A 25,166-nucleotide genomic window follows, 5' to 3' on the forward strand; every position below is an offset into this window, starting at 1 on the left:
GTCTACAACTTGATAATATGCTTAAATACATCTTTGAACACAGGGTCTAGAACTTAGCAGGTGGTTAATAAATGTTACTTTAACTTCTCTAATGCTTCAAGTCTCCCTTATCCAGAAATGCTGACATCCTTTCTTGACACTCAGTGTCCCCAAACTGCCACACTCTTTCTTTCCTTTCCAAGCTTCTTCTAGCATCCTGTATTTCCAGTCTTTCTCCACGCCTACCTGCTTGTCCAATTTTCACCACACATTTCATAATCAATCAAATGCACTTAGTCTTCATCAGCTTGACTCCGTGATGGCATCTGTCAACACTGAGTACTTTCTAACATTTTCTCCTCTTTGGGGTGTTTTTTTCTTTTCTGAGCCCACTCTTTAACTCTTCTTCACTTTTCTTTGTTGGATAATCTGCCTCCAATTCTTCCTTAAATGTTGAAAAGCCCCGATTTCTGTCGTTAGCAAATTTTTCTTTTTCCATGCATTGGAGAAGAGGCTGAATATTCCTTGGTTATTCCTACATTAATGTCCAAATGCTACTATCATTTTCTTAACTTTGTTAGCAAATCACTTCATTTCCAACAATCTAGTAATTTTCTAAGCTGTCAATTAATTTAGACTAGGTAGCTGAGATGGTAAAGAATCTGCCTACAATGCAGGAGAACCAGGTTTGATCCCTGGGTTGGGAAGATCTCCTGGAGAGAGGAATGCCAACCCATTCCAGCATTCTTGCCTGGAGAATCCCATGGACAGAGGAGCCTGGCGGGCTACAGTTCATGGGGTCACAAAGAGTCAGACACAACTGAGCGACTAAGCAAGAGCACGAGGGACTTCCTTGGCAGTCCAGTGGTTAGGACTCTGTGCTTCTGCTGCAAGGGACACAGGGTTGATCCCTGGTCAGGGAACTAAGATCCTGCATGTGCCATGGCACAGCCATAAATAAATAAATAAGGCTACATAAGGCTACTTTATATCTTCCTTCAAGTAATCTTCAAAACCTTGCCTCTTTTTCCTCACAAACTTTTATTTAGTAAGGTGTTCGAGAATGCCAGGAGTCAACTGTTTACAGAATCCTGAAGGACCCCTCAGGAATGGCAGGGTGCCCTGGCCTCCAGCATCCCATTTTCAGCTGTACTGCCCACTGCTCCTTCCAGGTTCTGGTACTGGCCCTGCTGCTATCAACTGTGGACCGTGGTTCAGCTTGTGTTCAGATTTAGGAGACAGTGTGTCCTTCCAGGAACCTCAGAAAATAGTCATTTAAGGTGACCAGAGATTTAGTGTCAGTGTATGAAACTTTGCAGGGGGATCAGTGATAAAAACGCTCTTTGATTTTCCAACATACTGGACTGTATCTCAAATTTTCTTTTATGTGTAATTCCCTAGACAAGATTTTCACCTACTGGAGTAATGCACGGAGAAGGCAATGGCACCCCACTCCAGTACTCTGGCCTGGAAAATCCCATGGACAGAGGAGCCCGGTAGGCTGCAGACCATGGGGTCGCTAAGAGTCAGACACGACTGACTGAGCAACTTCACTTTCACTTTTCACTTTCATGCATTGGAGAAGGAAATGGCAACCCACTCCAGTGTTCTTGCCTGGAGAATCCCAGGGACGGTGGAGCATAGTGGGCTGCCGTCTATGGTGTCACACAGAGTTGGACACGACTGAAGCAACTTAGCAGCAGCAGTAATGCAGACAAGTCAGCGAATTAAAAATCAACTTGCTTTCACCTCCAGAATTTTATCAACTTCCATAAATGTTATATAATCTAGGAGACATCACTTTTTTGGTGCTATGGCATTTCATCCAGACAAACTGCATGTAGACGTTAGATCAATGGCTCAGAAGTCTGTGTATCAGGACAGTCTCCTTTGCAAAGTCCAGACTCAGATATTACGATTCCACCTATAGCTCTGCTAACCATGCCAAGGCTTTTCTATCCTCACAGATAACTATCCTGTCCTCCCAGATCTCTCTGTATGAATGATCTTCAGAAGTCCTGGGAACATGAAGTCCTGAAAACTGGATGGGTGGAAAGCCCTAGGAACCAGGGATCTCGGCTGTCAGTGTTCCTTTTTAAAAATCTCATATGTGCATGCTTCTAGGAGGACAACAGTCAACCGGAGTTAAAGCCAGTCAGCTGGGACACCATCACTGACCAGAACGAGAATCCCTTTTGCTGAGCTCTTGAGCTTGAGGCTCTGTCTCCCACTACCCACGCTCTTCGGGTGAACAGTGGCACACAAGAGCTCGAGAAACAGAGCAGAAGAAACCAGGCACAGAAGACAGTCTCCCTTTTCATGCTTTAATCCCATACCCTGTGCTCCATGGACGGAGGGAATGGTCTCCCCAGTCCTGGCCATGCCCACAATCAGAGCAGACGAGGTTCACAACTATTCAGCCTCAGCTCCACAGAGCCTCTACCAGACAACGGAGACCCTTGGGCCAAGAAAGCCTAGGCTTTAGTTCTTACATGAAAATGAAATCATGTAAGAAAAAGCAAACAAGGCAGACATGTGAAAGCCATTTACTCCTGGAAAATTTTTCAGGGTCTCAGGTCTCCCTGATGTCAGAGGGTGAGGCGGGGAGGATGAGGGTGGGGAGTCAGGAGAATAGTCTAGATGGCCTTGGTCAGCAGCAACAGCTCTTTCTTAATTTTCCCATAATTTGAGCTCAGATCTTCTCCAGTTTCCTTCATGTAAATAAAGTGAGCCTGTCCACCATGATTCTACAATCGTTAAGAGTGCCTCTGTCAGCTGATACCATTTCAAAAATCCCCTCACAAACCCATGTGATGAGGATAGGGTGGGTGGGCTTGTATATACGTGGAAATGTAAATGATTTCACCATGATTTTAATCAGGCTTTACTGAATCCCTTGGCACTCAAATGCTACATCCCACTTATGGCAGAGTAAGTGCCAGGGACAAAACCAAGAAACTGGGAGGCCCAGGCACAAGCCTTCTCACAGGAGAAACACCCACGAGCAAAGAGGCTGCTGACTGGGCCCCCCTTTCAAGCAGTGCCTGGCACCTCGTGTCGTTTTAACCTTGGAGAGGAGAGCAGCCTGACAAGGCCTACATGAAGCTGCCTTCATGTTTCTGCCCATCATATGCTACTCACACCTCTCCCCAGAGTGAAAGGAAAGTGCATGGTGAGGAAGTGAACCAGTGAGAGGTTTGTACAGGTAACCTGTGGGGTGAGGCGTGGTTCTCCTGCCCTGACTTCAGGGCTGTGTGCTTTAATGTTAGAGCCCAGGGAGGACGGCATCCTAAAGGCTGGTCCCTACCAACCCTGAGGATTGGTCCTGGGCCACTTCAAAGCTGAGACTGTTAAGTCGTCTTCAGGATGGGGGCAAGTATAATAAGCCCAACCTCTTGTGTTTTCCACTCCCCCTGTTTCACACCTGCCAGGAGGAGGCGGGAGCATTTTAGCCAAGGAGAGGCCTCATTTCAGGCAAACTTTGGGAAGAACATCTCCTCACGGTGTGGAGGAAGGCTGAGAGGTCCTGCCAGGGGCTACTTTAGCTGCCGGAAGGTGTCATCAGACTTGGGCAGGTCAGGCAGATGCCCTAGACAAGGTCTCCTCTAGCCGACAAGAGGGCCTCACCCAGTCCCTCCCCGGGAGAGGGCCGAAGGCAGATGTCCCCGCGTGCAGCCCTGGCTAGGAGGCCTTTTGTGAATGGGTCCTCTGGTGCCTGATTAAGTGGTAGCCTCTGCTGAAGCTCTTCCCGCAGGTGGGGCACGTGAACGGCTTCTCGCCTGTGTGTGTCCGCTGGTGCCTGACGAGGTGGTCCCTCCGGCTGAAGCTCTTCCCACACTCGCTGCAGCGGCAGGGCCTCACCGAGGCGTGTCCCCGCAGGTGCTTGGCGAAGGCGGCGCTGTGGCTGAAGCAGCGCCCGCACTCGCTGCACAGGTACAGCTCCTCGGCCGCGTGCGTCTTCCGGTGGGCCAGGTACCGCCTGTGGTCGCTGAAGTCCTCCCCACACTCCCCACACAGGTAGGGCTTGCCTCCGAGGTGGATTCTTTGGTGGGTGGTGAGCACGGATTTCTGGCTGAAGCTTTTGCCACAGATGGTACAGAAGAAGGGCTTCTCTCCCGTGTGCGTCCTCTGGTGCCTGACGAGGTCGGAAGTCCAGCGGAAGTGCTTCCCGCAGTCCCCACACCTATAGGGTTTCTCCACGGGTGGGGTTCTCTCGGCCTGGACCTGAGGGGCGGCCTCACCCAGACTCCTCCGGTTTAGCGGGTATTTGTGAGGAGCGTTCATCCTGTGTACTTTTTGGTGCCTGGCGAGATGGGAACTCCGTGTGTAGCTCTTCCCACACTCCATGCATTTATAGGGCTTTTCTCCTGTGTGAGTTCTCAGGTGTCGAATGAGGTGGGAGTTACAAGTGAAACTCTTTCCACACACAGGACAGTCATGATGTCTCCCTAACAGCGGGTGGACGGGCATGGTTTCCTGAAGATTCGTTGAACTATTGACTTGAGAAATCTTTGTGCCGAATCGTCTTTCAGTAAGTCTAACGGGATCATCCTCAAAGACTATTTCCCAGTCTGGAGTTTGGTGAATTTCTGCATCTCCCGACACAGACCTGTGTGGATCCTCCAAACTCAGATCTTCTTGCTCAGGACGCTCTTCCTCGTCGTCACTCCTGTCTCCTGTAGAAACAGAGGGGAGAAAGGAGGAGATTACAGACGTAAAAGGTGTGCCTTCTGCACAGTGGAGAGAGTTTTACACTGTTCTGAGAGGGCAAGACCATATAGAGAGAAACTCGCTTCTCAACTGCAGAGGCTGGAAAAAAAGAAGTAACTGGTCAACTGAGTGCCTGTTGTATGCTGAGAACTTTCTTACATGTTATCTCATGCTGGCAACAGCCTTCATGTGGACAAACATTATCATCCTCCTTTCACAAATGTGGAGGGACTTCCTTGGTGGTCTAGAGGTTAAGAATCCACCTTTAAATGCAGGGGATGTGGGTTCAATCCTTGGTTAGGAAACTAAGATCCCACATGAAGTGAGGCGACTAAGCCTGTGCATCACAACTAGAGAAGTCTGTGTGCAGAACAAATGTGGAGACTGGGGATCAAGAGTTTGTGTAAAGGCTTAAAAAATGGTATAGCTGCAATTCCAAAAGTTTCCTTTTTTTCTTGTCACCATTTTGTATTACAGAGCCCTGAAACCAATGACAGGTGTGAAGAGGGGGAGAAAAGAGAGAATGTTGGCTTCAGAGGGAGACAGTGGTGTTGGCTGAGCCATTAGAAGAACCAGAGAGAGGGGCTCTCCAGAAGGCGAGGGGAACACTGGCTAGAGGAACTGCCAGCCAGGGGGTGAAGGTGGGGCAGACCCCCTATCACTCCTCACCTGTATAGGTGAAACTCAGAATTTCTGGCTCTTCAGGCTCCTGAGGCTCTGGGACCAGAGGCTCCTCTTCTCTGACGTGGGAGAGCTCGTCTAGTCTGGGGATTGGAAAGGCTGCTCAAGAGAGGGAAACAGGACATCACGATTGGCTCAACAGTCCCCTGTGTCAAGAGCAGATCTTTTCTGTTCGGTAGACTGAAGAAAAATCCCATAGGCAGGCCATTCAAACCTCCTGTCCCTTTGGCTTAAGCCCCTGATGGGAACTGTGTATCTCTTGCCTTTTACCAGCAACTCAATAATCACACAACTGGCAGTGTTACTCTCTTTTCCTATATTCAAGTAAGTAGAATATTCCAAACTTTTATTGCTTGCTTCAAAACTGATATGCTTACCTATGCACACTAAACTAAAACTCACACTGAAACTATAATATTACAGCTCTATTTTCTTGTTCCAACTACTTTCTAGGCATTTTCTCTTCCCTTTAATTTTGAAAGCTATCATCTTCTTCAGCTGTCCATGTCACCAGTGGGGTCAGCATAAGAGAAGTGTAGTATGTACAATCACAGGTCTAAGACACCCTCAGTTTCCAACAAGAGGAAGATCTTTGTGCTCAGGACACTCTAGAAACACTTGAAATTCCTTACACAGGGAGACCACGATTCCACAGTCTTCTTCCAAGACATATTCCCCATAGAACTCTTTCTGGGTTGGATCCAGATCGCTCCACTGGTCCTGGGAGAAGCACACAGCCACATCCTTGAAAGTGACCAAGCCCTGAAACAACACAAGGATTCCATTACAATGTGATGCTTCATGAAGCCTCATATCTAATTCCTGGAATGAAGGTCATTGGTACAGGCACAGTCCATCCAAGAGACAGAGAAACTCAGACGGGACACCTGGTTCCTTTCAGGACACCTGTGTTTCATTTTCTGTTGCTGCTTCCCAAGTTTCTGCTCTTGCAACTGACCCTCTTCTTGTTCCCTCCAATCCAACAACTTTCCCTCAGCACCAGACTACACTGTTCTTCCCAAGGATATTATTTACAATATGAGAAAGGTCTTGGAAGTCATCAGTCTAATGCTATCTGTATCTCTGCAAAAATTCATCTTTTCTAGGAAGTTCTTCCTAACTGCCCTTACCTAATCATGTACCACTTAAACACTCTACCTAGCATCAACAGGAATTCCCTCTAGATTCCCTACAATCTAAAAATAAGGATGAGCTCTATTCCTTTATTCTCCAGCCACTCAGCTTAGTTTCAGGGCTCCTGACCTGGTGAACTCTTCATGAATGCCATGGCCTGACTGAATAAGTCCCTAGAAGAGAACAGCAACCAAAATCAGAAATCGATTTTTCAGGCCAGTCAGTCACCCTTACAAATGACTATCAAGTTTATTTCCTAAAATCAAAAGCAAATCCTCATTTGACAACTTCAAAGCTGTACCAGAGTTTTCCCAAAACAACCCCATTTTGTTAGTCCCTCAGGTCAGTGGCAAATCAAGAAGCTCTGGAGCCTGCAGATCCAACTAAGATGTTCTCCGTGAGATGCAGCTCCTTCCCTTCCAGACACGCGCAGAACTCAGAGCTTAACCTGGCAATGGACAGTGAAAGCCTGTGTCCTGTCTGACCTGTTCAGCGTACAGCTAATGCTCAATGGTTCCTCTAGTTCCCTGCGGTGCAGACGGAAATGAGGGCGCACCTGTGACAGAGCAGTGAGAAGGGCAACCATCTCGGAGTTTCCAGGGTTCCTCTCTTCAGGAAGGGCTGGGTCCTGGAGCACTGGAACCTCTAAGAAGACAGGAAGGGGAGATGAGTCACGTGCAAGGCAGCCCTATAACCAGCAAAGAGCTGAGCATTCCCCATGGTCTCTGGTGGGAAGGGTGGGGTCGAGACACTGGCCTAAGAACAGTCTGAGTCACCCCGAAGCTGCCACCTATAACGTTACAGGAATGCCAGGGGAATAACCAAGAGTGGCCCTGCTCTCGCGAGACTACGGCTAGTACCGCCTCCTTTCAACACCCTGAGTCCTGTGGCTTCCTCCACTCATGCTCTACCAGCCTCCAGGTCTGAGAGCAACACCCCCACCCGTCACTCAGCCATGACCCCCCTCTTCCTGCGGGCTTCCCACCGCTCTCCTGTAGGGGCTGGAGCTCCGACTCCTGGCACGGGGTCTGCTCTTCTGACGCCCCCAGATCTGGGCTCTGTGTGGTCTCCTCACGGAGCTCCTCGGGGGTCAAGGTCTGTGCAGGGTCCTGCAGCTCACTAGGTGACCCGGGCTCTGCTCCTGGAGGCACTGTCTCCTCGGACAGGACTTCCTGGCCGTGAACATGGACAGTCACCTGGGAACAATTCCAACTTCCAGTCACCGCTGAGTCAGGATAAAGTCCTGGGTGTCACAGAGCTTACATCAGGAGAAGCTGCGATCAGAAAACTCCCAGGGGGGCCCAGGTAAAGAGGGGAAGTCCAGTCCCCCTGGTGTGTGCGAGGGGGGAAGCTCAGGTTACTGTCGCCAGAACAACTGGTGGGGCGGGGAGAGGGGCGCAGGACATTCAGATACCGCCCTGTTTTCTTTTTTCCTTCAACCCTGCCCATCACTGGGGCTCTGAGGTGCCATCCTTCCGATCACCCTCTGCTGTTTTAGGAGGGGCCTCTCTGACTGAGGGGCTAAGAACCTCTGAGGAAGTCACAGAATTCTCCCCCACCCCAGGAAAATGAGGTTCAATACCCAAAGGGAAAAGGAAAGCAGTATCACCCTTGGTGATGAGGCCAAAAAGACGGCCTCCCCAGGCAGGTGTTTCAAGAACCAGGAAGTCACACACACACACACACAAACACACACACTCCACTGTCCCATGGGGCGTATGGATCTAAGTGCAACCAAAGGGCAGAGCCAGTTAAGTTTACGAGGTGATTTCTGTGAGCCCTAGCCATCCTTGCAGCCGGTAGACCCCCTCCGCATCACACAGATCAGGACTCCCCCTCCTCACCCACCGCCTTGGTCTCCTGGGCTGTTTCTGCAAACCCTCCACCAGGGTCACGGCCTCCTCGCCGCTCTCGGGCCGCTGGCCCCGCACCCAGCTCTGCAGCTCTCCGGGCAGGACAGTGAGGAACTGCTCGAGCACCAGCAGCTCCAGGATCTGCTCCTTCGTCCTCCGCTCTGGCCTCAGCCACTGACGACACAGTTCTCGGAGTCGGATGAGGGCTTCCCGTGGGCTGGCTGCTTCCTGGTAGCGGAAGCGCCGGAAGTTCTGGTGCGACGTCTCAAGCACAGGGTCATCCCTCTGTGAGACAGACTCCGGCCGACAGGGGAAGTCGTCTTCCAGTTTCACCATGAGAATTCCCTCTTCTTCCCAAAGATCCTGGTCCTCCGGCTCCAAGGCAGTAGCCATTGTCTGGCTCTGAGGTGGCCTCAAACCATCGAGAGCTCACACCGTTCCCCCTCTATCAGCCTGGGCGCCTCCAAGAGTTTCCTCCCAAGGGACCTGGGGTAGAGACGTGAAGACAGACAACAGGCTAAGCATGAAGGTAGACACAGGAGTCACAGTTCTGAACTCAGTCTTAGTCCTGTACATATAACACTCCCGAACTCAACTCCCCTTTCCCCTAATCTCTGTAACATACTCTACATAGACTAGTTGGAATGGGGTAATCCGTGCCTGAAGGTATGTTCTCCCATTCCTTTTCCTAGGCAAGGATCACACCTCATACAAAAACAAACTCTGCATTTCTATTTCATAAAATCTGTGAACCTTAAAGGAAAACGGTAGGAGAAAGGACGCTTAAAACTGCCTGCTAAAAATGTGGTATTGATCACAACCCATTTTACAAACACACACACGCTGACACATACATGGGGATATATGTTCCGAGAAGTGACATCAATAGGCCTGAAATAGAGAAGACTTCATGGAGGTTCAGTGAAATGATCACACTCCGTTATCAATTTCTTCTGTAACGTGGGGACTCTCAGAGATTTGAGGGGAGGACTGTATGAGGTACCAGTGAGGAAAGCCACAGAAACAGCGGCTGGCACACAGGCACCCTCTGAAGTGACCTTCCTCCTAAAATGTCTTTAATTGGGAGAACTACAGACCCTCAAACCTGAATGCTGAAAACTAAATTCATGATTCTTACTCCCAAATCCACCCCTCTTCCTGGTATCCTGTTGGTTGAAATCATCACTTTGTTAAGTAAACACTCAACTTTATAATCTTTGGATTCAATGTTGATTCTTCCCTGTTGCTTATAGCTCATTAAACCAGTTCTGCCTCTTAAGCCTCTAAGTCTGTTTCCTCCTGCCTGGGCCCTCACCTCTTGCCTGGACTATTGCTATGACTTCCTTATTGGGAGTCCTGTAGCACTCAGCTATGAGCAGAGTGCAACAAATTCACCAGTTGAGCTTTTGCAGAACACAGAATCACACATCATTCTTCTGGACGTCTGATTCAAGTCAGTCTAGACAACTGTATCTTTAAGAAATGCTACATATGGTTCTGATATACACCCTGGTTGAGAAACACCTAAGGCATCTATGATTAAGATTGAGAGTCCTGGAGTCACACAGCCAGACTGTCAGGGTTTGAATCTTCACTCTACTGTTTATGAGGTGTGGGGCCCATGGTCAATTTTTATCCTCCTTCCCCATTTCCAGAATGGAGGTAAGGATAGAATCCATCTAACGGGGTTACTATGAGGAGTATTTGTGAAGTGCTTAGAAGAGCGATGGTGCCCCAATGTTAACTATTATCTTTCTGAATTACAGTTACAATGGCATCACCCAACATTTTAAAACAGTAACTTTGTAAGGAAGATCAGTTCCAAAATCCTTGGCATGGCACATGAAGCCCTTCACAACCAGCCTGTTTACTGTTCAGGGCTCGTATCCTCCCCTTTCCTCTGTGGCACTTGCTATAATGAATGCATTGCTCACCTCCCTACAGCAGCGTGTCTTTACAGACCTCCAAGTCCCTAAGGGTCTGTTCCTTATGTATGGAAAACTCCCACCCCCGGTGCTGCGTGTGTGCTCGTATTTCTTCTTCATTTCCGGGATTTGCAGTTTAGGTCTTAATCAGTTTTCTGGATTACTGCAGCTGCCTCTTCATGTGAGCTTCCTGTCTACAGGTTCATTACCTTTAAGTTACCATTCATCGTTATCACCAGAGTCAGTGCTCTTCACAAATCTGGTCCTGTCCCTTCCTTATTTAAGATACTCAATCACTCCTCTCTGTCTTGTAACTGAAATATGAACTTCTAAGGATTATGTATTAGGTTGACCTTCATGTTACTCCTTTGCCTTCCTCTCCTTTCAAACACACACACACACACACACACACACACACACACACACAGAGTGCACGTGAAGCACACAAAAGCCCTATCCTCTTTGTCCTCTCCACATGCAGTTCCTTCAGAATCTTGACCCTTCATTAGGTTAAACTTGTCTTTCAAGCCACAGATAAGGCTTCATGTTTTCTGAGATGCTTTCTTTGAACCCATTCCCTGGCCCTTAAGCATGGTTAGGAATCACTGCTTCCCTAGATCTGAGCCCATCTGTATCTCAAATCTGCCATATCACACAGCCAGTGTGTATCTTTCCTGTGAAACTTCTTGAAGTAGGGAGCTATGCTGTAGTCAATCTCCAATACCCGTAAGAAATCGCACGATAAATGCATCTAAATGAGTAAGTTTCCACTTTGAAGTTTCCTTCCTACATTAACAGGATGAAAGTCTTTCCTACTGTAAGTTTCTATTCTTTTATTCACCAAATCTTGTTAAATCTATGTTCTAAATCTTTTAAGTTCATCCACCTCATCTCCTCTGCCATTCCCTTAGTCAAAGCTTGATGATCCACTAACCCCTATGACCGCAGAGGCATGTGTGTGGGTTCAAATATCGCCAGTGTCCTCCTCGTGGCTGTCCCCACCACCACTCTTCATGTGCAACCTGAGGGGTTCTTCATGTCCCCATCTTTTTCTGCTTCACTACAACTGCCCCTGGAGAAGGAAATGGCAACCCACTCCAGCGTTCTTGCCTGGAGGATCCCACGGACAGAGGAGCCTGGTGGGATACAGTCCATGGGGTCGCAGAGTCAGACACGACTAAGCAACTAAGCATACGTGCACAACTGCCCCAGATTCACCTCAATGTCAGTAATCCACTCTTTTTAAACTTTTTGACAACACCACATGGCACGTGAAGTCTTAGTTCCGTGACCAGTGATTGAACCCATGTCCCTTGCATTGCAAGGGCAGAGTCCTAACCACTGGACCACCAGGGAAGTCCTAGCAATTCATTCTTAACAGCTATAACATGCTGTCTAATGTGCCACACTGCCCATTAACAACCAAATTATTCATTCTTAAAATCTTAATTCTTAAAATTATTCATTCTGCTTGTGTCTCAAAGCAGTTTTCATTCAGGCTCACTTCATTTTTCTATTACCTTAAAACATGTACTATGTAATTTCATGGTCTGTTCTAGAAAGTTCCATAATTAACAGATCTCCCTGGGCTAATTTTCCCACATATTAAATCAGCTCTACCTCATGGTGGTTTTTCTTCATGAGCAGTTTGTAATTTTTTTTAATGCTTTTGCCCATTTTCTTTGGGAGACCTGAGAGCCCTAGGTTATAAAAGTGAGCCCTTTGAATGAAATTTCATTTGCTTCTACCCAAGTACTAGTGGTTTCAATGATCTTAATTTCTCAGAGTATTTCCTGAATCATGCTGACAGTGTGTTATTTAGGCCTAAGCCTCTGACCCAAGGCTATAAAGGCCTACACTTCCCTTGCCCTTCTGTGTGATCAGTAGACACACTTTCACAGGAGTAGCTTTTCCAGGCTCCAGGCTGGCAGATGGTTCAACTCCATATTCCTCCCCTGTCCCTACCAGTCCCCCACTTTCATATCACATTGTTGGGAGTACAGGTATTAGAACCCCAAATACTAGAAGCCTTTATTTTGGTGTGAAATCTCCTTGGGCTGTGGTGGAGTCAAGAGTGACTCCCTCCTCCAGCTTTTATTTCTGGAACCTACACATTTACCTTTAGCTTTGGGGAAGGGAGGTGGATGAGTGCCAGCATCCCGAAATGGACAGGAGTCATGTCCACATCAGTTCCACTTGCAATACTTCAGAAAGGTCTGAGTCTTTTTTTTTTTTGATGTGGACTGTTTTTAAAGTCTTTATTGAATTTGTTACACTATTACTTCTGTTTTATGTTTTGTGGGATCTTAGCTACCCGACCATGGTTTGAACCTGCACACCCTGCACTAGAAGGTGAAGTCTTAACCATTGGACCACCAAGGAAGTCCCTGACTAAATTTCCTAACTTATAAAATCAGCCAACACCTCCACACTGTCCACAGGAAAAAATCTGAACTCCTTATAATTTGACTCTCGAGGCCCTGCAAGACCTTGCCCCTGCCCATCTTTATTCCCATGACTGCTACTCCATTGTATGTTGCTGCCTGCATGTACAGCTCTCTCTCTTTTCTATGCTCTCACTGGGTTTTTGTTCTTGATGCTGTTGACACTCTTTGAAATACCCTTTCTACCCCCTTTACTTGGTCAACTCTATCCTTCAGACCTGCTTTTCCTGGACACCTTCCCTGGTCCTCCCAGACTGTTTGCACAGGAACCTAGACCCTGTATCACAGCACACACATCCATCTACTTTATGCGTGCTAAGAATCATTCACACTCCTGTTTAATTCACCAGACCACGAAGCTCTGAGGACAGGGCTGGATAGCACCCAGCTCAAGGCTGTCAACAGGTTCCCAGGCAAAGACCACGGTAAGTCTTTTTAAGTCTTTCTCCAGAAGGACAGATCCAGTGTCTTATCAATTTTTATTCATTCATTTGTTCAGCAAACTGTGTGCTAGACAGATGGATAAATAAGGAAAAAACACTTGTTATTTGGATTGTGAATAAAACAGAACACTGTCAGTGGTTCCTGAAGTGAGAAAACCACAACTCATCACAAGGAATCTTCAGGTTGCCCTGGGATAATCCACATATAAGTCACAAGAACTCTGTGTTTGGAAAAGAAAAACGAAGTTATTTTCCTCTGAAGATCTGAATCAACTTTAATAATCACAAAACCAGACATAAAGTAATTTAATGCAACTACAACGATTGATGCTTTCAAACTGTGGTGAGAGTCCCTTGGATAGCAAAGAGATCAAACTCGTCAATCCTTAAGGAAATCAACTCAAATATTCATTGGAAGGGCTGATGTTGACACTTCAATCCTTTGGTCACCTGATGCGAAGAGCCAACTCACTGGAAAAGACCCTGATGCTGGGAAAGAATGAAGGTAAAAGAAGAGGGTGGCAGAGGATGAGATGGTTAGAATCACCAACTCAATGGACATGAGTTTGAGCAAACTCTGGGAGATAGTGAAGGACAGGGAAGCCTGGCGTGCTGCAGTCCATGGGTCACAAAGAGTTGGACACAACTCACCAACTGAACAGTGATGATTTACCAGGACAATGCCCCCCCCACCCCGGCATCTGCAAGGCAGGGGAAGAAGATGGTATTGATACACAGGGTCTCCAGCTTAATGAAGGGATTTGTATTATTAATGTCTTAAAAGTCCAAGAACTTCCCCAGCAAAGCCGGCCAGGAACTCTCACTGTTTTCATGAAGCACAGTCCACAAAATTCCCTATTACAGTGTCTATGTGCTACAAGAGAGGGTGCTGCTCTTACAGGGCTTTGCTTTCCCCAAAAAGAGGATATAATAGCACCACATAAAACCTGATTTATTTGCTTGTTTTGTATTTATCTTGGCAGACAAAGAAGATGAGGTGGAGGCAAAAGGTCAGCAACAGCGGGGACTTCCCTGGTGGTCCAGTAGCTAAGAGGACCTGGGTTCGATCCCTGGTGGGGGAACTAGATCCCACATGCCACAACTAAAGATACTGCATGCTGCTACAAAGATCAAAGATCCTGTGTGTCACAACTAAGAGTTCGCACAGCCAAACGAGTGAATAAATATTTTTAAAAAATCAGCCAACAGCAGAATAAGGGGAGGCAGAGCTGTCCTTGTTGGGGCAGGAGATGGGAAGGGAGGAGGCGGGCAGTGCTGTGGGAAGAGTACCAGATTCAGTATCCAGAGATGTATGTCCAGGCCCACATCCCTATGAACCTGGAGTTTCCTGAGACAATGGACACGAGTGCTTGTAAAGGATGAAACTCTCTGCAGACAACCACGCCCCTAATACACAGGATTCACTGAGGTCTGTGACAGCTTACAAACTAGTGTGCTGTGCAAATGTTACACGTCAGTACTAGAGTTAGAAAACGGACATTGTATTTTATTCTGCCCTTTACAGGATGGGCTACCCTGCAAGTCTGCCTAGGAATTCATTGCCTTTGCTATTCTAATGGCTCCCCTCCGTGTCTGTCCTTGGAATGGCTCTACAGTGATAGCTAAAAACCCCAAACCAGGATGCTATAGAGAGATCTTGAGGCCAGGCCAAAAAAAGTGAAAGACCTGGTTTCAGAAGGCTTGAACATGATGTCTGCAGAGACGCTTCATGAGCCTTGGCCTGGGCAGGCCGTATGACCTAGTCTCTTCAGTGTTTCTAAGATGTCTGGGGCAAGACTGGGGAGGAGAGGTGGCGAGGCAAGACATTTCTCCGGTCTTTGGTCCAGCTGTCTCTGTCTCTGAGTGAGCTCCATGCTAGTGAGCTTCTCAGGTGACTCAGTTGGGATAGAATCCACCTGCTAATGCAGGAGACTCAAGAGACACGGATTCAATCCCTGAGTCGGGAAGATCCCCTGGAGGAAATGGCAACCCACTCTAGTATTCTTGCCTGGAGAATCCCATAGACAGAGGAGCCAGGCTACAGTCCATGGGGTGGCCAAGAGTCAGACACGACCGAGCACACATGCACGCCTGCACACACACACACACGCGCGCGCGCGCGCGCGCGGGCCAGTGAAGGCCCTAACTCAATCCTACTGACAAGAACAGAACACTACAGGCTGTGAAAAGATACCTGGGTCTCTAGCTTAAAACGTGACTACGTGGGTGGTCTATAGTCCTACAGCATCTAACCTAAAGACTGATAGGATCTGCTGGATCTATTTACTGGCAAATAATCTTCAGAAGCAAACAGTGATCAGAGGTTCAAATGATGATATTCATCTGATACTTAAATCCCTCCTAGTCTCCCTTCTCTGAATGATGCAGGCCCAGAGCCTGGAGATGTGAATGTCTGTTCACTGGGGCTAACCAGACCTGGCAACTTCTCCTCCTGCTGTTCTAGAAATCAGCCAATAAAGATTGTTCACTGCCCTTTACCACTCCTGCACTGTTCTTTAAAACTAAAGATTACCCACTAAGATCCTCCTACTGGAAAGATTCTTCCACTTTACTGTTAGTTATTCTTAGGCTAATATCTAACCACACTCTACATATAATGGTTAGGGGCTCTGGAGCCTTAGTCTGGACCCCTCTCCTCATTTATTAGCCAGGGGATACTCCTTAAACCTCAGTCCAAATTTCAGAATGTGGCCAACACTTCACACCTCACATAGTTGTTTACAGGATAAATGAAGTAACACACCGAACTGCTCAGCACAGAGCTTGGTATATGGCAGATGCTCCATATATTCTGTTCTCTTTCCTTCAAATTACTTTAAATTCTTTTGGGAAGAAGGCAAGATTTAAATGATAAGCAAAAGTCCTTTCAGTTCAGTTCAGTTCAGTTCAGTCACTCAGTCGTGTCCAACTCTTTGCGACCCCATGAATCGTGGCACGCCAGGCCTCCCTGTCCATCACCAACTCCCGGAGTTCACTCAGAGTCACATCCCTCGAGTCCGTGATGCCATCCAGCCATCTCATCCTCTGTCGTCCCCTTCTCCTCCTGCCCCCAATCCCTCCCAGCATCAGAGTCTTTTCCAATGAGTCAACTCTTCGCATGAGGTGGCCAAAGTACTGGAGCTTCAGCTTTAGCATCATTCCTTCCAAAGAAATCCCAGGGCTGATCTCCTTCAGAACGGACTGGTTGGATCTCCTTGCAGTCCAAGGGACTCTCAAGAGTCTTCTCCAACACCACAGTTCAAAAGCATCCATTCTTCGGCACTCAGCCTTCTTCACAGTCCAACTCTCACATCCATACATGACCACTGGAAAAACCATAGCCTTGACTAGACGGACCTTAGTCGGCAAAGTAATGTCTCTGCTTTTGAATATGCTATCTAGGTTGGTCATAATTTTTCTTCCAAGGAGTAAGCGTTTTTTAATTTCATGGCTGCAGTCACCATCTGCAGTGATTTTGGAGCCCAAAAAAATAAAGCCTGACACTGTTTCCACTGTTTCCCCATCTATTTGATGGGACCTGATGCCATGATCTTAGTTTTCTGAATGTTGAGCTTTAAGCCAACTCTTTTGCTCTCCTCTTTCACTTTCATCAAGAGGCTTTTTAGCTCCTCTTCACTTTCTGCCATAAGGACGGTGTCATCTGCATATCTGAGGTTATTGATATTTCTCCCGGCAATCTTGATTCCAGCTTGTGTTTATTTCATCATAATTCCAAGAAAAAAATTTAAATGAACAGATTTAAAATCTTGGTCTGTTTACTATTATATCTAAAGTACAGTGTCTAGGGAGTTTTCTGGGCTTCCCTGGTATCTCAGACAGTAAAGAACCTGCCTGTGATGCAGGAGACCCAGGTTTGAATCCTGGCTCTGGAAGACCCCTGGAGAAGGAAAATGGCTACCCACTCCAGTATTCTTACCTGGAGAATTCTATGGACAGAGGAGCCTGGCGGGCTATGGTCCCTGAGGTTGCAGAGTTGGACATGACTGAGTGACTAATACAAGGGAGTTCCCTGGCAGTCCAGTGGTTAGTCCATTGTTCTCACTGCCATGGTGCAGGTTCAATCCCTAGTCAGGGAAGCAAGATCCTGCAAGCCACTCAGTGCAGCCAGAAAAAGAAAAAATAAAGTGTTAAACCAAGACGAGAGTCCTTGAAAGCACTTACAAGCAAAGATTAAACAAGGTCCCTGGGACACAGACAGGATGAAAACTTAAAGATAGGTTCTCCCGCCTAAGACCACGTTAGCAACGCTTCTACTTAAATCACAGTTCTGTCCCCTCCCTTGAACAGGAAGAGGCAACCTGAGGCAAATCCAGCGTGTATAGGCATTCCCTGTTTTACTGCATTTCATCTTTATTATGCTTCAGAGATAATGTGGTTGTTTGTTTCATTTTACAAAGAAAAGGTTTGTGGCACCCTGCATGGAGCAAGCCATTTTTCCACCAGCATTAGCTCACTTGATGTAATTACACTTTGATAATCCTTGCAGTATTTCAAACTTAATTATTTTTATATTTGTTATGGTGATCTGTGATTAGTGATCCTTGATGTTACTACTGTAATTGTTTTGGAGTGCCACAAATTGCACTCATATAAGATAGCAAACAATCAATAAATGTGTACTTTCTGACTGCTCCACTGACCAGCTGTTCCCCCATCTCTCTCTTGTCCTATTCCCTTAGACACAATAATATTGAAATTAAGAAAATTAATAACCCTACAGTGGGCCCTAAGTGTTCAAGTGACAGGAAGAGTCACATGTCTCTTGCTTCAAATAAAAAATGAGAAATGAATAAACTTGATGAGGAGGGCACATTTCAAAGCTTCATCCAGAGTATGGCCCTGCTGCTGCTAAGTTGCATCAGTCGTGTCCGACTGTGTGTGACCCCATAGACAGAAGCCCACCAGGCTCCCCCGTCCCTGGGATTCTCCAGGCAAGAACACTAGAGTGGGTTGCCGTTTCCTTCTCCAATGCATGAAAGTGAAAAGTGAAAGTGAAGTCGCTCAGTCGTGTCCGACTCTTAGTGACCCCATGGACTGTAGCCTGCCAGGCTCCTCCACCCATGGGATTTCCCAGGCAAGAGTGCTGGAATGGGGTGCCACTGCCTTCTCTGAGAGTATGGCCCTAGCCCTCTTCAATTCTCTGAAGGCCAAGAGAGTTAAGGCAGCTGCAAAAGAAACGTCTGAAGCTAGGAGAGGTTAGTTCATGAGGTTTAAGGAAAGAAGTCATCTCCATAAACATAAAGTGGAAGGAGAAGCTACAAGTACTGATGAAGAAGCTACAAGAAGTTATCCAGCTCTAGCTAAGAAAATTCATGAAGGTGGTTGCACTAAACAGCACATTTTCAATGTAAACAAAACAGCCTTTTACTAGAAGAAGTTGCCATCTGGAACTTTCTTAGCTACAGCGTGTATATTCAGTCATGTCTGACTCTTTGCAACCCCATGGACTGTAGCCCACGAATCTTCCCCGTCCATGGGACTGTCCAGCCAAGAATACTGGAGTGGGCTGCCGTTTGCTACTCCAGGGGATCTTTCCAACCCAGGGACTGAACCCACATCTCTTCCGTTTCCTGCACTGGCAGGCGGACTCTCTATCACTGCACCACTGGGAAGCCCTCATAGCTAGAGAGAAGTCAATAATTGGCTTCAAAGCATCAAAGGGCAGGCTGACTCTCTTGTTAAGGGTTAATGCAGCTGGTGACTTTCAGTTTTAAGCCACTGCTCATTTACTATTCTGAAAATCCTACAGCCCTTAAGAATTATGTTAAATCAACTCTGCCTGTGCCCTATAAATGGAACAACAAAACCTGGATGACACCACATCTGTCACAACATGGTTTGTTGAGTATCTTAAACTCACTGATGAATCCTATTTCTAAGGGTAAAAAAGACTTATTTCAAAATACTACTTCTCATTGACAATGCACTGGGTCACCCAAGAGCTTTGATGATGTACAGATTAATGTTGTTTTCATGCCTGCTCACACAACCACCATCCCATAGCCCATGGATGAAAGACTAATTTCGACCCTCAAGTCTTATTATTTAATAGCAAGAGAACTAGAATCAGAAATGGAGCCTGAAGATGTGACTGAATGCTATAATCTCATGATAAAACCTTCATGAATAAGAAACCTCTTCTTATGGAAGCAAGTGTTTTCCTGGGATGGAATCCACTCCAGGGAAGGTGCTATGAAAACTGTTGCAATGACAACTAAGGATTTAGAATTTATACAGCTTAGTTGATAAAAGCAGTGGCAGGGTTTGAGAGAAATGACTTCAATTTTGAAAGAAGTTCTACTGTAAGTAAAATGCTATCAAACAGCACTGCTTGCCACAGAGAAACTGTTTATGAAAGGAAATCAACTGATGCAGTAAACTTCACTGTTGTCTTATTTTAAGAAACTGCCACAGACACCTCAACCTTCAGCCAACAGCAGCCCGATCAGTCACCAGCCATCAATATCAAGGCAAGACCCTCCATCAGCTAAATGATTATCATTTGCTGAAGAGTCAGATGATCGTTAGCATCTTTTTTTTTAAGCAATAAAGCCTTTTAATATTAAGGTATATACATTTTTTTAGACACAATGCTATTGCATACTATTGCATACAATTGATTACAGTACAGTGGAAACAGAATTTCTTGGGAAACCAAAAAAATTGATGTTTTTTTACTGTGGGATCTCCTTTATTGCAGCCATCTGGAGCTGAACCTGTATACCCAAGACGGCCTCTGCAAACCTAATCCAGAAGGTAAAAGAAATGAAAGGGAAAAACTTCACAGACTTCTTGCCTTCTAACACATCATGATCAGTGTGCTTCAAACCATGTTTAAAAACTATATGACAGTCTTGCCATTTAATTTTTTCTGGCTTCATTAGACTCTAACATATAAAGACATAAATATCTCCTGCCCCCAAATTTTGTAGCCTTTTGTGGTTAGGATCAAGGTCTAAAAATGTAATTGAGAGTAAATATAAACATGAAAACTGCAAATAAAGCTATAATAATCGCAATAATTCACTTTAGTTTTAATTAAAGTGTTTCCTCGGAGAAGGTGATGGCACCCTATTCCAGTACTCTTGCCTGGAAAATCCCATGGGTGGAGGAGCCTGGTAGGCTGCAGTCCATGGGGTTGCAAAGAGTCAGACACAACTGAGCGACTTCACTTTCATTTTTCACTTTCATGCATTGGAGAAGGAAATGGCAACCCACTCCAGTGTTCTTGCCTGGAGAAACCCAGGGACGGGGGAGCCTGGTGGGCTGCCGTCTATGGGGTCGCACAGAGTCAGACACGACTGAAGCGACTTAGCAGCAGCAGCAGCAGCAACAGCAAAGTGTTTCCTTTAGGTAGTCAAAGCTATGGTTTTTCCAGTAGTCATGTATGGATATGAGAACTGGACTATAAAGAAAGCTGAGCGCCAAAGAACTGATGCTTTTGAACTCTGGTGTTGAAGACTCTTTGAGAGTCCCTTGGACTGCAAGGAGATCCAACCAGTCCATCCTAAAGAAAATCAGTCCTCAATATTCATTGAAAGGACAGATGCTGAAGCTGAAACTCCAATACTCTGGCCACCTGATGCAAAGAACTGACTCATTTGAAAAGACCCTGATGCTGGTAACGATTGAAGGCAGGAGGAGAAGGGGATGACAGAAGATTAAATGGTTGGAGGGCATCACCGACTCAATGGATATGAGTTTAAGTGAGCTCTGGGAGTTGGTGATGTACAGGGAAGCCTGGGGGTGCTGCAGTCCATGGGGTCACAAAGAGTCGGACACGACTGAGCAACTGAACTGAACTGATAGGTATGTCCACAGGCCCAGGAGGCACTCCTGTCCCACTGTTGACAGTTCTGCGTTCAGAGGTAGACAACCTGTGTTCTTCCTCCTGGAGATTATCATCTGGGACAAGTCACATCAACTTATCCTGAAAATGGGGATGATTTTCTACCTAAAGGTAGAGAGCTGGATCATTTTGAGAAACTATCCAGCTTTTTGACGCTAACAGAGGAGGAGCTTTGAGGGGTACAAGGATATGTGGCCTCTTTATTGAGCACTTGAACCATAATTTATTAGCTTAGCCTGAAGATACTGAGAGGAATTTACTCAAGAGTTGAGAAGGGCCAGAGGCCAAATACAGGTTGTGAGTCCAGAATTAACACATCCTGCCACCACGAGCCTAGTGGTTAACCTCCAACATGAAGCTAGGCTTTTTAACCTTACAGGTTTTTACTCAGTGGTTAATAGCCTGAATAAAGCGGGCCAATCTATATGCCTCAGTTTAAAACTGAACATCAAAAACTAATCTGGGAGGGGGATGGGAGAAAAAAAAAAAAAAAACAAAACTAATCTGAAGTAGGAAAAAGGTGACCACCCAACCTGACATCCACCCTGATGAGGGCAGCAGCTTTTACGCGGCAGCCAACAAGAGTTAAACTAGCCAAATGCATTTAATTCACTACAATGAATACGGTCAATGTCAATCACATAGAGGAACCATTATTTAATGAGAAAAAAAAAAAAAAGGATAATATATTTTGTAAACATAGTCTGACCTGAGGTGTAAATATGGATAATTCAGAATAGTTAATTCAAAAGTCATTCACTATGTTTTCAGTTTTTAATTAATATTCTGTCAAGATACTCCCTGCTCTGTATCTAGATGACTTCCTCCTGGCTTTGCTCCCCTCCATATGATGAGATGATGAAGGACGGGACCCATGCCTGCTGGACGAGAAGAATCGGAGTGGTACCAGGTTTCCACTGCAGACTACGTGACGGCCCTAAAGTAGAAGTAATCACAGGATGCCATTCTTGTGCTGTTTAGTGTCTGTCTCCCACTGTGAGCCCCATCCCTGAAGGCAAGGGCCTCCTTATATATTTTGATATTTCCAGTTCTTAACGCTTTGGTAAACACTTGATTAAAAAAGATGCTCAATAAAAAGTGTGATGCATTCAATTAAGTGGCTCACTTCTCTTCCTCCAACTTGAATATTCAGTTGTAGTTCAGAATCAGTGGGTACCAGGGCTTCTGGGGACAGTTACAGGAATTTGACATAAGCATTTATTTCAATCCCCTGCGGAGAATCAGGTGGCATGGACACATACTACTTTGCTACAAAGAATTAGTGGAGAGAAACTTCTTCAAGAGAGGAGAAAGGCAAGGGATGAAGTTCATTCAGCCCAGAAATATCTACTGAACATCAATTGTGTTTCCCACACAATTCAAGGTGCTGGGCAAAGAAAGAGGAAAAAAAGCACAGGCCTTGATCTGAAAGAATTTAATGTAGTTAAAAAAACAGCAGGGACTTTAATATACTAGGAACTCACAGCAAAACTTGAGAATATGGGTATAAGCTATATGATCAAAATTAAAGCTCCTATTAAGAGAATTAAGAAAATCAAGGGGAAAACTCAATATTTCACCATCAATTCAGCTTAAGATAATGTTGCACTTGGCTGCAAAGAAGGACATTTTCTTAATTTCACAAATGAAAGAACTCAGACCTAAGTAGTTATACTACCCACACAAGATCGTGTTACTAGTTTCAAGCAGAGAGGTGCTCACACACAGTTCTTTTGATGCTCAAACCACTGGGACGTGTGAAGAAGTTTGGCCAAAGGCAGTGGTTCTCATTCTGAGAAAGCCAGATCAGCAGCGCCAGCACCAGAGGACTTGTTAGAAATGCAAATGATCAAGACCCAGCTCTGACTTACAGACAGTATCTCTGGGGGTGGCTCCAGTAACCTGTGGGCCTTCCAGGGGATGCCGATACTTGCTAAGTCTGAGGACCAGTACCAAAAGCAAAGGAAGGAAATCTAAGGTACGACTTTTCCAGTGCTGCCCAAATGTAAAGGCAGAAAAGTGTCTAGGACCATTATATGTTTTACGCCTCTGCCAAATAATTGGAAAAATAATGTTGTAAACCTGTAACTTACCTCATCTGTATAGTTTATAATGCTCAAGAGTCCCTCATTTAGTAGTAAACCTTGATATGCCCTTGAAATGACTGTCTACTGACGTATATACAGAGAGAGTGCAAAAGTGGTAGAGCAGAAGAAAGGAGGAAAGCCTAGGAATCCCAGGTGTTTGGTCCTAGGAAAAGTTCCCATCCTCCCTGCACCCCTGGCAACCTTCTTACACCGGACGGTAAAAGCACAAAGTTACCCAAGAAAAATGCCTGCAATCCCTAACAGCTCCCCTGTCATGTATCTCCCACTAACAAGCCTCCCATGGCTGCTTCACACTTCCTAAGTGGCTTTCTGGCTCAAGGCCCATAGAGCAGCTTGGAAGAGAAGTTGGAGGGATGAGCGACTCCACTAGCTTTCCTTGTGGCTTCTGAGTGAGGCTACCCTGGGTGTCACCAGCAGAATGTGGACAGACAAAAAGCAACAGTTCTAAGTCTAGCCTCTAAGTAGACCCTGGATGTGCTAAGATGTGAGAGCACCCCAGGACCAAGGCAGGCAGGGTTATCAAAGTGACCAGGAGAAAAGAACATCCGTGTCCAGAAAAATTAAAACCTGGCTGACAACTTTCCGAGAAAATGAAGCAAATCCATGGCAGACAAAGTAACAAACTTTTAGTGAAACCAGACAAAAAGCCGGGCCCGGGTAGCGATGGTGTCGAGAAGTGCCAAAACTAGCTGCTAGGGGTTGAGGAAGGGACGTTGCAAGTTGCAAGTGAAGACAGCAGTCGCTAGCTTGAAAGAAGATTCGGATCGGTCATGGTGAGCTGAAAAGGCACAGACCAGATGGTCTCCAAAGCCTCCGATGATCACGGGTAATAAAATCACGGGTGAGTGTATCTACGTGTGTTGCAGCGGAGTTAGTGGTTGGCAAGTGATGGGACTCGCCAGGACAGGGAGCCTTCGGGAGGACTGCTCTAACCAGGTGAGAAGCGGGGTGAGAAAACACCGAGCCGCTGGAGAAAACAGTTCAGGCCGCCGGAACTGAAGGGGCCTCGACCACTCCTCCCTCGGTTTCAGGGGGAAGGGGGGCCGCTGGCGCGGAAGCAACGGGAGGTACGAACTAACTGCGTTTCTGCAGGCCTCAGGAGGGGGCGGAGGGCGGTGGCTGCAAAGAAAGAAGCATGTATCGCCATCCACATCTCCGGAGGCTCTAGCTTCGGCCTCCAAGACACATGGGGACCACCACGCCTCGGCCCCCTCCACGCACTGCCGCCACCCCTTCCCCAGGACAGTACGATTCCCCCGGGGCTCCAGGGGGGCGGGGTCTCCGACCCCTCCCCCTCCTCGCCGCTTAGCCCCGCTCAGCCCGCTCCGGCCCGGCCCGGCCCAGCCCCCAGCACTCACGGCTCCAACAGCTCCGGCGGCTCCTCCCCTGCCCCGGCTTCTCCCCCACCCACTCCCGGCAGAGGCAGCGCCGCCGGATCCGAGCCGCGCGGGGCCCGGCGGGTCGGAACACGTGGGGCTTTTGCGCCCGGAACCGGAAACTGCCCTTCGCTCCGCCCCCTCGCCGCCCTGGGGCCTTTCTAGGCTCTGGGAGGATTGCTTGTTTCTCTGTGCCCCCTGGTTCTAGGAGGCTCACCGGGACGCGAATCCGAGTCAAGGGCTTCAGATAGATCGCTTCTGTCCAGCTCTCCTGCCCCGCTCTGCAGGGGGACGGGCTATGGGGTTGTGGTGGGAGTGCATTTACACTCGTGCCCTTGCAGCGGGGGGTGTGTGGGGGGAACTCTTTTTTCTTTTTTCTGTTTCAGCTGTTTTGTTCGTTTTAATTTTGATACCTATATCTTTACCTGTTTTTCTTGGTCCCCTCCCCCCCCTTTCTTTGCATTATCAGGGACACATGGTAGAAAAGAGCAGTTTGGGGGTTGACTACTGCCTCTTGTAGCTGCCATCAGTTGTAGGGATTCGGACAAATCCACTTCTGAACCTCAGTGTCCATCTTCTTTAATGGGCCAAGTAATACTGTTACTGTAAGGGCTAAATAATATCTTGCATGTGAACTGATTGG

General features: G+C 46.8%; 1 protein-coding gene across 3 annotated transcripts; it reads right to left on the minus strand.

Annotated features, from left to right (window-relative positions):
* Window positions 1-2,289: 2,289 nt before the first annotated feature.
* Window positions 2,290-24,617, minus strand: ZNF202 (zinc finger protein 202). 3 transcript variants are annotated; one of them, XM_060399819.1, is made up of 8 exons: window positions 24,506-24,617; window positions 17,107-21,976; window positions 8,349-8,843; window positions 7,490-7,700; window positions 7,061-7,149; window positions 6,003-6,132; window positions 5,359-5,469; window positions 2,290-4,655 (listed from the first exon to the last, which is right to left on the minus strand). In XM_060399819.1, the coding sequence occupies exons 3-8, from the start codon at window positions 8,748-8,750 to the stop codon at window positions 3,661-3,663; spliced, it is 1,938 nt and encodes a 645-aa protein (XP_060255802.1). In that variant the 5' UTR covers window positions 8,751-8,843; window positions 17,107-21,976; window positions 24,506-24,617; the 3' UTR covers window positions 2,290-3,660. The 3 variants fall into 3 exon arrangements, with proteins under 3 accessions (XP_060255802.1, XP_060255803.1, XP_004016166.3); XM_060399820.1 differs by having other exon boundaries at window positions 17,107-24,266; XM_004016117.6 differs by lacking the exon at window positions 17,107-21,976.
* Window positions 24,618-25,166: the final 549 nt, after the last annotated feature.

The sequence above is a fragment of the Ovis aries genome, chromosome 15 (genome assembly GCF_016772045.2).
Source record: "Ovis aries strain OAR_USU_Benz2616 breed Rambouillet chromosome 15, ARS-UI_Ramb_v3.0, whole genome shotgun sequence".
Taxonomy (NCBI): Eukaryota; Metazoa; Chordata; class Mammalia; order Artiodactyla; family Bovidae; genus Ovis; species Ovis aries.